This window comes from Chiloscyllium plagiosum, unplaced genomic scaffold (assembly GCF_037043375.1).
Source record: "Chiloscyllium plagiosum isolate Xiang-an unplaced genomic scaffold, Cpla_swu_hap1 HiC_scaffold_25, whole genome shotgun sequence".
Classification (NCBI taxonomy): Eukaryota; Metazoa; Chordata; class Chondrichthyes; order Orectolobiformes; family Hemiscylliidae; genus Chiloscyllium; species Chiloscyllium plagiosum.
Genome location: NW_028270163.1, coordinates 3,218,262 through 3,230,928, shown reverse-complemented (window position 1 = coordinate 3,230,928; position 12,667 = coordinate 3,218,262). Strand labels below are relative to the sequence as shown.

General features: G+C 43.3%; 1 protein-coding gene across 1 annotated transcript in view; it reads left to right on the top strand.

Annotated features, from left to right (window-relative positions):
- LOC148145268 (WW domain-binding protein 2-like) overlaps positions 1–12,667 on the top strand; it is a 52,680-nt gene that overhangs the window by 23,809 nt on the left and 16,204 nt on the right. Inside the window, exons 3-4 of the mRNA XM_088000401.1 lie at positions 443–581; positions 9,002–9,088. Coding sequence (XP_087856527.1) covers positions 443–581; positions 9,002–9,088 — 226 coding nt within the window. The remainder of the gene's footprint in view (positions 1–442; positions 582–9,001; positions 9,089–12,667) is intronic.

Here is a 12,667-nt window from a genome sequence, read left to right as displayed (position 1 = left end):
ATACCTTTCAAACCAAGCAACATCTTGGTAAACCATTTCTGTACCCTCTCCAAAGCCTCCAAATCTTTCTGGAAGTGTGGCAACCAAAACTGTAGACAATATTCCAAATTCCAATATTCACAGTCACCTCATGTATTCATTAAATGACTTCTGTTCACCAAGACTGTACCCCAGTGTTATACAGTGACAGACCCATCCCCATCAGTACTGTACCCCAGTGTTATATAGTGACAGACCCATCCCCACCAGTACTGTACTACAGTATTATACAATGACAATGTATCTCCTCCAATTCTATAGTCCTTAGTTACCCCCAGGACTAACATACACTATGCTAAATTACCCTATGCATCCAGCAGTGACAGGGATATACAGATATAACTGGATGTACTTGTTTCACTTATTCTCTGGTATGAATCTCTTTGTTTTCTGTGCTTCCCAGGTTGTCTTTTTGTCAAAAGATCTCAAAAAGGCGCTAAGATCCTTCACTATGCCATTTTCCCTGATAAAAGATTGTAAGATCAAGCGGCCAAAGCTTAGGCCAGGCTATATCAAAGGGCAAGTTGAAGCAGAGCCAAATGGTAAGTGGGAATAAGGAATGTTCCAGTCTCCTTCAATATGTGTTCCAGCAAGTAAAGGCAGAAATGGGTAATGATTAACAGCTGATGATAGAATTGCTTTGTTGGGTGAAGAAATTTGGAGTCTTGCTTTTTACATTCCTTCTTAAAATCACCCCTCCTCAGTTGTTGGTTCTGACATATTACATGACTTTTGGCTCTTCATCTGTAGAATGTTCTGCACCTTTTCCATGATGTCTTTTACTCTGCCATCAGGTGGCAACAGTATGAGGTGGCGTCAACAGCACAGCATGGTGACTCAGTGGTTAGTAATGCTCACAGTGCAAGGGACAGGGGTGGGATTCCAGCCTTGGGTGACTGTCTGTGTGGAGTTTGCATTGTTCTCTCCATGTTGGTGTGGGCTTCCACCACGTGCTTCTACTTCCTCCCTCAGTGAAAAGATGTGCAGGTTAGGTAGATTGGCCATGCCAAATTATCCATAGTGTATAGTAATGTGCAGGTTAGGTGGATTATTGATAGTAAAAGCAGGCTTATGGAGATAGGATTAAGGTCTGGGTCTGGGTGAGATGCTCTTCGGAGGGATGGTGTGGACTTGATGGGCCAAGTGACCTCTTTCGGCACTGTAGGGACTCTATATTCTATAAGATTGCTTCCACCCAAGGCTGGAATCCCACCCCTGTCCCTTGCACTGTGAGCTTACTAACCACTGAGTCACCATGCTGTGCTGTTGACGCCACCTCATACTGTTGCCACCTGATGGCAACAGCATTGCTTCTATTCATCTGATTATCAAATCCTCATTTATTATTGGAATTCTGACAGCTTTATAGTATGCCCTGTCCAGTCTTTAGTCTCATCATTCTAGGATCCTTCGAAGTGTCATCGTTCTCAACAGTATTTAATATTGGTCAATACTGTATTGGTTTGAAAATTCAGTACTTCCAGGGAATCCTGTTCTACTTGCCTTTTTCAAGCCTTCCAGGAGGCCACCACTTGTAATTCTGAAATTTTTCTAGTCATGGGGCAACCACTTCCTGAAATATTCAGCCACCATATATCTTGTGGTGAATCAAGCTGCACTTTGATCTCAGAACCCTCAAAATGTGGTTGAGACACTTGCTGCAAGGCTGATCATTTGGGACACATGATATGTCTTGAAATTCCCCAAAAGTGCAGAAATTGAAGGTTAAAGAAGCAGCTTCCCCTTTTGGAACACAGGCGCAAGAAGTCTAGAGGAGGTTGACTGTTCAAGTCTGGGGCAAAAGGAAGCCTTATGAGGGAGATGTCTTTGGCAGGAAAGAGCTGAGCTGATTTTTCAGCACCCTCAGTGATAAATAAATCCACAAGTTCTCCTTATTGTTGGAGGTGAGGTGTCTGTGGGTGTAGGGATCGAATAATTTGGAGAAGAAAAGCTGAGGGTCATCTTTGACCGACAGATGATCTCCAAGTTGTAAGTGGAGTTGACAAGGAGATGGATGCTTGCTACACTCCAGGCAGTTCACGCGCCAATCTTTCCAGAAAGCCAGTGATGAAGGACAGAGCTGAAGCAATCTCTACATTTTTCTATTTATTTTCAGAATTTCACATTACAAACATATGGCTCTTAACATAGAACACAGAACAATACAGCACAGAACAGGCCCTTCGGCCCACGATGTTGTGCCGAACATTTGTCCTAGCTGCCGCTTAAAGGTCACCAATGATTCTGACTCTGCCACTCCCACAGGCAGCGCATTCAATGCCCCCACCACACTCTGGGTAAAGAACCTACCCCTGACATCCCCCCTATACCTTCCACCCTTCACCTTAAATTAAATGTCCCCTTGTAACACTCTGTTGTACCCGGAGAAAAAGTCTCTGACGGTCTACTCTATCTATTCCCCTGATCATCTTATAAACCTCTATCAAGTCACCTCTCATCCTTCGTCGTTCCAATGAGAAGAGGCCTAGCACTCTCAACCTATCCTCGTACGACCTATTCTCCATTCCAGGCAACATCCTGGTAAATATTCTCTGCACCCTCTCTAAAGCTTCCTCATCTTTCCTAACGTGAGGTGACCAGAACTGCACACACTACTCCAAATGTGGCCTTACCAAGGTCCTGTACAGCTGCAACATCACCTCACGACTCTTGAATTCAATCCCTCTGCTAATGAACACTAATACACCATAGGCCTTCTTACAAGCTCTATCCACCTGTGTGGCAACTTTCAAAGATCTATGAACATAGATCCCAAGATCCCTCTGCTCCTCCACCTTACTAAGAACCCTACCGTTAACCCTGTATTCCGCATTCTTATTTGACCTTCCAAAATAGACAACCTCACACTTGACAGGGTTGAACTCCATCTGCCACTCCTCAGCCCAGCTCTGCATCATATCTAAGTCCCTTTGCAGCCGACAACAGCCCTCCTCACTGTCCACAACTCCACCAATCTTCGTATTGTCTGCAAATTTACTGACCCACCCTTCGACTCCCTCATCCAAGTCATTAATAAAAATTACAAACAAACAGCAGAGGACCCAGAACTGATCCCTGCGGAACTCCACTTGTAACTGGGCTCCAGGCTGAATATTTACCATCTACTACCACTCTCTAACTTCGACCGGTTAGCCAGTTTTCTATCCAACTGGCCAAATTTCCCTCTATCCCATGCCTCCTGACTTTCCACATAAGCCTACCATGGGGAACCTTATCAAATGCCTTACTAAAATACATGTACATTACATCCACTGCTCTACCCTCATCCGCATGCTTGGTCACCTCCTCAAAGAATTCAGTAAGACTGGTAAGGCAAGACCTACCCTTCACAAATCTGTGCTGGCTGTCCCTAATCAAGCAGTGGCTTTCCAGATACTCATAAATCCTATCCCTCAGTACCCTTTCCATTACTTTGCCTACCACCAAAGTAAGACTAACTGGCCTGTAATTCCCGGGGTTATCCCTATTCCCTTTTTTGAACAGGGGCACAACATTCACCACTCTCCAGTCCCCTGGTACCACCCCCGTTGACAGTGAAAAACCTTGTGGTTCTTGTGATGTAGAGGTAGTAACTCTGGACCAGAAAATTCTTGGCCAATTCCCACCTTCTTTGGAGATGTATTATAAAATGTCCAAAACAAGTTAACTTTAAAACAAAAGTATATAGGTCCTAACCCAACATAGAGATTTCTTTTTACAGGATCATGTGACTATCTAGTTTATGTACACTAATTGTATGCAATTAGACATAATTAATATACAATTGACATTGTGGATCAGTGATTTAGGCATCTTGTGCTGTTGGGCAGTACTCTCCTCTACGAACCTCTTGGACTTAGGGAATGAAGATAAAGCCTGTGAGGGGAAATGAGGCAATTTGTAGATTTTTCTAGAGAGGGAGCTGGGTAAAAGGAGTGTATCTTTTTCTTCCCTGATCAGAATTGGCCTCTGGAGACAAACCTAACTAAAATTTAAAATTTTCACTTGTTTTAACATGGGGCATGAGACAGGTTCCCTGTCTGCTTAAGGGAGATACATAGGATGTTAACTGTAGCATCAATCAAAGGGCATTGGGCTTCAGAGGAAGACTTGACTAAATGTAAGTAACTGAGAGGGCATTTCAACATGAGATTGTCCTATCAGCAACAGAATTTTAAAAGACCTAATTAACAAAGACAAAAAGCAACCAGACCAGCACTGTGAATAGGGAATTCCTCTACAGGGCAGCCTTTGGGGGTATTCAGAATGCAGAAAGGGCCTCCTCAGAGCACTGGCTTACTTGCAGGCATGTGATCTGTCCCTGCTGCATTGAAGAAACTGGTGATTGGTTGGGAAATACCTGTTGCAGTTGTAAATGTATCTTTAGCAAGGTTCTTAAAGAGGCAAATTGTCTACCTGCCTCATAAGACCGTTTAGTCTCTCAAGCCTGCTTCTCCGTTCAATAGGATCATGGTTGATCTAACATTCATTATGTCCACTTTCCTACTCTTTCCCCATAACCCCTGTTTTCCCTACTGATCAAGAATCTATCTTCCTCAATCTTAAAAAACACAAGGGCCCTACTCCCATAGCTTTCTGTAGAAAGGAGTTCCAGAGGCACTCAGCTCTCAGAGAAGATTTATTTTTACTTGTCTCAATCTTAAATTGGTGTTCCTTTACACTGAATCTATGCCCTCTGGTGATAAGGGAAAACATCCTCTGAGAATTTACCCTGTGAATTCCCCCTAAGAATCCTACATTTTTAATGTTCTCATTCTTCTACACTCTAGTGTTTAGAGACCCAACCTGTTTAGCCTTTGCTCAGAGTACAATCTCCTAGTGCTCCGTTTCTGAATTGTCTCCAATGAAATTATATCTTTCCTTAAACAAGGGGACCAAAACTGCTCATAGTACTCCAAATCTGGTTTCATCAGCATCTTGACCAGTTGCAGTAATGAGAAAGTTTATAGCCTTAAAACTTATCCTTAAACAGTTAGACTAAAATGTAATTTTGAATTATAGAACACATTTGCTGCACACTAGAAAATAGACAGGCAGGGAGGGTAAGACAATTAAGAACATTTGCCTTAACATCAGTGAATCTGTATAAGCAGGACATCGAGTGATAACATTCACGGTTATTCCTTTGTAAAATTAATAGCAGTGTTTGATTCTGACCTCAAAACAAAACTCAGTATCAATTAACTTCTCTCCCGAATTATTTTCCTTCACTTTTATCTGTCCAGTTCAGAACATGCAGTTCTTTTGTTAACTTTTTGTGTTTGTGACAGTACAGCCTTTGTAAACTTGTGTATAAAGGTAACCTGTTTGTGATAGTACAACAGCGTAACCTGCCAGGGCTCTTGAAGGACGAGCAATGTCCTACTCTCCTGGGTTATTAGAATCCAGTTAGCTTGGCTTATAGGTATCAGTGTTATGTTGTAACAGTGATGCTATTAGTAAATTAAGGGGCTAATTAAAATTAAATTAAACGGTCTGTAAGAGTTTTTTTAAATTCCATACTACCAAAGGTATGATCTCTGGAACAAACCAAGAGAGGTTTACAGGTGGAGTTCACAAGGAATTCCCTGGGCTGTCTCAAGTCTGTACTTTATCAGTAAGACTTCCCTACTCTTGTTTTCCAAACTCCTTTGAAACAAGGGCCATCATTCCATTAGCCTTCCTGCTGCAACTGTGTGCCAGCTTTGTGTTTTGTGTGCAACTACCTCCAAGTCCTAGTATTGCAACTTTGTTAGTTTCTTTTATTTAAATAATACTGCTTCCAAAATGAACAACTTCACATTTTCCAAATTATACTCCATTTGCCAACTCTTGCCCACTGACTTAACCTGTCAATGTTTCTGTAAACTATTTGTACCGTTTTTCACTTGCCTTTCGACCTATTCTTGTCTCATCTACAAATGTGGTCAAAATATATTCACTTCCTTCCTCCAAGTCATTTGTACATGTCATAAACAATTGCAATCCCAGCACTGATTCCTGTGGAATCTCATTGCTTAGAGTTGCCAACCTGAAAATAAAATCCCTTATCTCCATTTGATGTTTCGCCTGCCCATTGCCCAAATCTCTATCTATGCAAATATACTGTCTCCATAGGCTCTTATGACTTAAACCTTTGTGAGGAACTTTGTCAAACACCTTCTGGAAGATCAAATACAATACATTTAATCGGTTCCCCTCTATCCACTCTAGTTGATACTTCCTTGAAAAACTTGTAAATTAATGAGACACTATTTTCCTTTCATGAAGCCATGCTGACCTTTGATTAATTACGATTTTCTAAATGTTTTGCTATCACTTCCTTAATTATTGATTCAAACATTTTCCAAACAATAGACGCGAGGCTAATTAGCCTATAATTATCTGCTTTTTAACCTCCCTCCATTTCCGAATAAGAATATCACATTGGCAGTTTTTCAATCCTTCGGTACTTCTATAGAATCAAAGATTTTTAAAAATTACAACCAATGCTTCCACTATCTCTGTAGCTACTAGAATAGGATGCAGGTCATCAAGGCCAGGGGATTTATCTACCTTTAGATCCATTAGTTCGTCTGATACTACTTCTCAAGCGATAGTAATGGTATTAATTCCTCCTGTGTTCTTTAGTATTAATGGAATGTTTGAAATATTTTCCACGGTAAAGACTAATGCAAAATATCCATTTAGCTGTTCTGCCATTTCCTTGTTTCTCATAACTAGGAATCTCTCCAGATTCTTTGTCTAAGGGGCCTGTGTTCAATTTGATCTCTGTCTTCCTTTTTATATATTTTAAAAAGCTCCCGGAGTGTCAGAGCTAAGGGGTGACCTTATAGAGATGTATAAAATCATGAGGGGCGTGAATAGGGAGCCAAGAACTGGAGGGCATTGGTTTGCAGGGGGTGGGGGAGATGGATTTAAAAGGGACCTAAGGGGCAACTTTTTCATGCAGAGGTGAGGTGCATGTATGGAATGAAGTGCCAAAGGAAGTTGTGGAGGTTGGTACAATTACAACATTAAAAGGCATATGGAAGGGTATATGAATAGAAAGGGTTTTGAGGGATATGAGCCAAGTGCTGGCAGGTGGGATTAGATTAATTTAGGATATTTGGTCATCATGGACGAGTTGGATCAAAGGGTCTGTTTCCATGCTGTACATCTCTAATGACTATGACTTATTGTCAGTTCTTATATTCCTTACAAGTTTGACCTTGTGGTTTATTTTCTCTCTTCAGTCCTCCTTTACTGGATTCTGAATTTATCCCAGTTTTCAGGGCTGTTACTGATTTTTGCCTCCTTATATGCTTTTTCTTTCAACTTTATGCTTTCCTTAACTTAAGGTTAGGCATGGTTGGTTTATCCCTCTGTTAGAGGGATATATTTTTGCTGAGAGCCATAAATTACTTCCTTAAGTATTTTGTGGGGTGAACAACATTACCAAGACTTAAACTGTGTCACTCAAAATCATTGTTATTTCCTGAAGCTGATATTCTCACCCAGCCACCCACCCCAACCCAGCCTCTGTTTACTGACTCCAAAAGGCCTGAAAATTCAATCCATCATATTTCCGGAGGTAAATATTGTAACCATTGTAAGTGATGGGAGGTGTCATCATCAGTGCTATCAAGCAGCACTTACTCAGCAATAATCTGTTAGCTGACTCCCAGTTTGGGTTCTGCTGGGGTCACTCAACCTCTGACCCCATTATAGCCTTGGTCCAAATATGGGAAAAAGAGCAGAATTTCAGAGGGGAGGTGAAAGTGACGGTCTCGGATATCAAAGCCGTATTTGACAGAGTGTCACATCAAAGAGCTCCAACAAAACTGAAATCAATGAGAACTGGGGAACTGGAGGGTTCCTAGGCGGAAGATGAGGCGTTCTTCCTCCAACCGTCGTTTTGTTGTGGTCTGACGATGGAGGAGTCCAAAGACCTGCATATCCTTGGTGGAGTGGGAGGGGGACTTGAAATGTTGAGCTACAGGGTGGTTGGTCCGGGTGTCCCAGAGGTGTTCTCTGACCCGGACCAACCAACCCAACCACCCTGTAGCTCAACATTTCAATTCCCCCTCCCACTCCACCAAGGATATGCAGGTCTTTGGACTCCTCCATCGTCAGACCACAACAAAACGACAGTTGGAGGAAGAACGCCTCATCTTCCGCCTAGGAACCCTCCAACCACAAGGGATGAACTCGGATTTCACCAGTTTCCTCATTTCCCCTCCCCCCACCCTGTCTCAGTCAAATCCATCAAATTCAGCACCGCCTTCCTAACCTGAGATCTTCTTCCCGACCTCTCCGCCCCCACCCCAGTCTGACCTATCACCCTCACCTTGACCTCTTTCCACCTATCACATTTCCGACGCCCCTCCCCCAAGTCCCTCCTCCCTACCTTTTATCTTAGCCTGCTGGACAAACTTTCCTCATTCCTGAAGAAGGGCTTATGCCCGAAACGTCGATTCTCCTGTTCCCTGGATGCTGCCTGACCTGCGCTTTTCCAGCAACACATTTCCAGCTCTGATCTCCAGCATCTGCAGACCACACTTTCTCCTTAGATTTTAAGAAGTCAAGGATGAATGATGAGGGGAGTAGAGACTGATAATGGAGGGAATGGGTTGAAGGACAGGGAGATGGGGAAAATGGGGAAGGTGAAGTTAAGGAAAATGAAGGTTGGAGAAAAAGGATGGGAGGTGAAGGAGATGTAAAATGGGTAGGAGGAGGCAGGGGTGATTGGAAGGGGAATGGACCTTGCTCATCACCACCGCCTCTTCCCCCTGCTCAAAACAAGACCTGGAATTAACACATCCTCCTCAAAGCTTAACCTAGGGTCATGTGAAGTCTGAAGCATTAAAATAGGGAAAAAGATTGGGAAACACTAGCTTAGAACTTAGTCTGAGCAAATCAGAAAATGTGTGATGAATTCTTGTTTTTTTCACTCTATTCTAATCCTCTTTCTCTTCCAAAGGAGGATGGATAGGTTCTACAACATTCAAACTTACCTTTCACAATGGAGGAGCCAACGAATTTGGACAGCTGATGCTACGAGTACAAGGTAGGGCTTCACTCACTTACCAAGTTGGTTCCAGCTCTGTCCCCCCTGGTCCTACATGCTCTCCATGTCCTTTCCGTTTTATATTTTAGACCATAAGATATAGGAGCAGAAATTAGGCCATTCAGCCATATTTGAATTTGCTCCACCATTCGATCAGGCTGATAGGTTTCTCAACCCCATTCTCCTGCCTTCTCCTCATAACACTTACTAATCAAGAGCCTTTCCATCTCTGTCTTAGGCTTTGTCTGAACAGTCTTCTACAGCAATGAGTTCCACAGATTAACCACACTCTGGCTGAAGAAATGTCTCCTAATCTCATTTCTAAAGGGTCATCGCTTCATCCTGAGGCTGTACTCATGGGTGCTAGTCTCTTCTCCTAGTCGAAACATCTTCTCTACACCTACTCTATCCTGGCCCCTCAGTATTCTATAAGTTTCAGTGAGATCCTCCCTCATCCCCCTAAACTCCATCAAGTACAAACTCAGAATCCTCAACTGTCCATAAGACCATAAGACATAGGAGTGGAAGTAAGGCCATTCGGCCCATCGAGTTCACTCCGCCATTTAATCATGGCTGATGGGTGTTTCAACTCCACTTACCTGCATTCTCCCTGTAGCCCTTAATTCCTTGTGACATCAAGAATTTATCAATCTCTGCCTTGAAGACATTGAGCGTCCCGGCCTCCACTGCACTCTGCGGCAATGAATTCCACAGGCCCACCACTCTCTGGCTGAAGAAATGTCTCCGCATTTCTGTTCTGAATTGACCCCCTCTAATTTTAAGGCTGTGCCCACGGGTCCTAGTCTCCCCGCCTAACGGAAACAATTTCTTAGCGTCCACCCTTTCCAAGCCATGTATTATCTTGTAAGTTTCTATTAGATCTCCCCTTAACCTTCTAAACTCCAATGAATACAATCCCAGGATCCTCAGCCGTTCCTCGTATGTTAGACCTACCATTCCAGGGATCATCCGTGTGAATCTCCGCTGGACACGCTCCAGTGCCAGGATGTCCCTCCTGAGGTGTGGGGCCCAAAACTGGACACAGTACTCCAAATGGGGCCTAACCAGAGCTTTATAAAGTCTCAGTAGCACATTGCTGCTTTTATATTCCAACCCTCTTGAGATAAATGACAACATTGCATTCGCTTTCTTAATCACGGATTCAACCTGCATGTTTACCTTTAGAGAATCCTCGACTAGCACTCCCAGATTCCTTTGTATTTTGGCTTTATGAATTTTCTCACCGTTTAGAAAGTAGTCCATGCTTGTATTCTTTTTTCCAAAGTGCAAGACCTCGCATTTGCTCACATTGAACTTCATCAGCCATTTCTTGGACCACTCTCCCAAACTGTCTAGATCCTTCTGCAGCCTCCCCACTTCCTCAGTACTACCTGCCTCTCCACCTATCTTCGTATCATCGGCAAACTTCGCTAGAATGCCCCCAGTCCCTTCATCCAGATCATTAATATATAACGTGAACAGCTGCGGCCCCAACACTGAACCCTGTGGGACATCGCTTGTCACCGGCTGCCATTCCGAAAAAGAACCTTTTGTCCCAACTCTCTGCCTTCTGTCAGACAGCCAATCCTCAATCAATGCCAGTAGCTTACCTCGAACATCATGGCCCCTCACCTTACTCAGCAGCCTCCTGTGTGGCACCTTATCAAAGGTGCCTTTTGGAAGTCTAGATAGACCACATCCACTGGGTTTCCCTGGTCTAACCTACCTGTCACCTCTTCAAAGAATTCTAACAGGTTTGTCAGGCACGACCTCCCCTTACTAACTCCATGTTGACTTATTCTAATCCAACCCTGCTCTTCCAAGAATTTAGAAACCTCATCCTTAATGATGGATTCTAGAATTTTACCAACAACCGAGGTTAGGCTAATTGGCCTATAATTTTCCATCTTTTGTCTTGATCCTTTCTTGAACAATTGAAGACTGCTGTTGTAACCCCAATCATCCGGGACTTTCCCTGACTCCAGTGACTTTTGAAAGATCTCAACCAACGCCTCCGCTATTTCCTCAGCCACCTCCCTCAGAACTCTAGGATGTAGCCTATCGGGGCCAGGAGATTTGTCAGTTTTAAGACCTTTTAGCTTTTCTATCATTATCTCTTTTGTAATGGCAACCATTCTCAACTCAGCCCCCTGACTCCCTTTAATTGTTGGGATATTACTCATGTCTTCCACTGTGAAGACTGACGCAAAGTACTTATTAAGTTCTCCGGCTATTTCCTTATCTCCCATCACTAGGCTTCCAGCATCAGTTTGAAATGGCCCAATGTCTACTTTTACCTGTCGTTTGTTTCTTATGTATTGAAAGAAACTTTTACTATCATTTCTAATATTACTGGCTAGCCTACCTTCATATTTGATCCTCTCCTTCCTTATTTCTCTCTTTGTTATCCTCTGTTTGTTTTTGTAGCCTTCCCAATCTTCTGATTTCCCAGTGCTCTTGGCCACTTTATAGGATCTCTCTTTTTCTTTGATACATTTCCTGACTTCCTGTGTCAGCCATGGCTGTCTAATCCCTCCCCGGATAATCTTTCTTTTCTTGGGGATGAACTGTGTCCTCAATTATACCCACAAACTCCTGCCATTTTTGCTCTACTGTCTTCCCTGCTAGGCTCTGCTTCCAGTCGATTTTTGTCAGTTCCTCTCTCATGCCCTCATAATTACTTTTGTTTAACTGTAACACCATTACATCCGATTTTGCCTTCTCTCCTTCAAACTGCAGACTGAACTCTACCATATTATGATCGCTGCTTCCTAAGTGTTCCCTTACTTTAAGATCTTTATAAAGTCTGGCTCATTACATAGCACTAGGTCCAAAATAGCCTGCTCCCTTGTGGGCTCCATGACAAGCTGTTCCAAAAAGCCATCCTGTAAGCATTCCAAGAATTCCCTTTCTTTGGATCCACTGGCAACATTATTTACCCAGTCCACCTGCATGTTGAAGTCCCCCATGATCACCGTGACCTTGCCTTTCTGACATGCCTTTTCTATTTCCCGGTACATAGAACATAGAAGAATACAGCGCAGTACAGGCCCTTTGGCCCTCGATGTTGCGCCGATCCAAGCCCACCTAACCTATACTAACCCACTATCCTCCATATACCTATCCAATGCCCGCTTAAATGCCCATAAAGAGGGAGAGTCCACCACTGCTACTGGCAGGGCATTCCATGAACTTACGACTCGCTGAGTGAAGAACCTACCCCTAACTTCAGTCCTATATCTACCCCCCCTTAATTTAAAGCTATGCCCCCTTGTAATACCCGACTCCATACGCGGGAAAAGGTTCACACTGTCAACCCTATCTAACCCCCTAATCATCTTGTACACCTCAATCAAGTCACCCCTAAACCTTCTTTTCTCTAATGAAAACAGCCCCAAGTGTCTCAGTCTTTCCTCATACGATCTTCCTTCCATACCAGGCAACATCCTGGTAAACCTCCTCTGCACCCGTTCCAGTGCCTCCACATCCTTCCTATAGTATGGCGACCAAAACTGCACACAATATTCCAGATGCGGCCGCACCAGAGTCTTATACAACTGCATCATGACCTCAGGACTC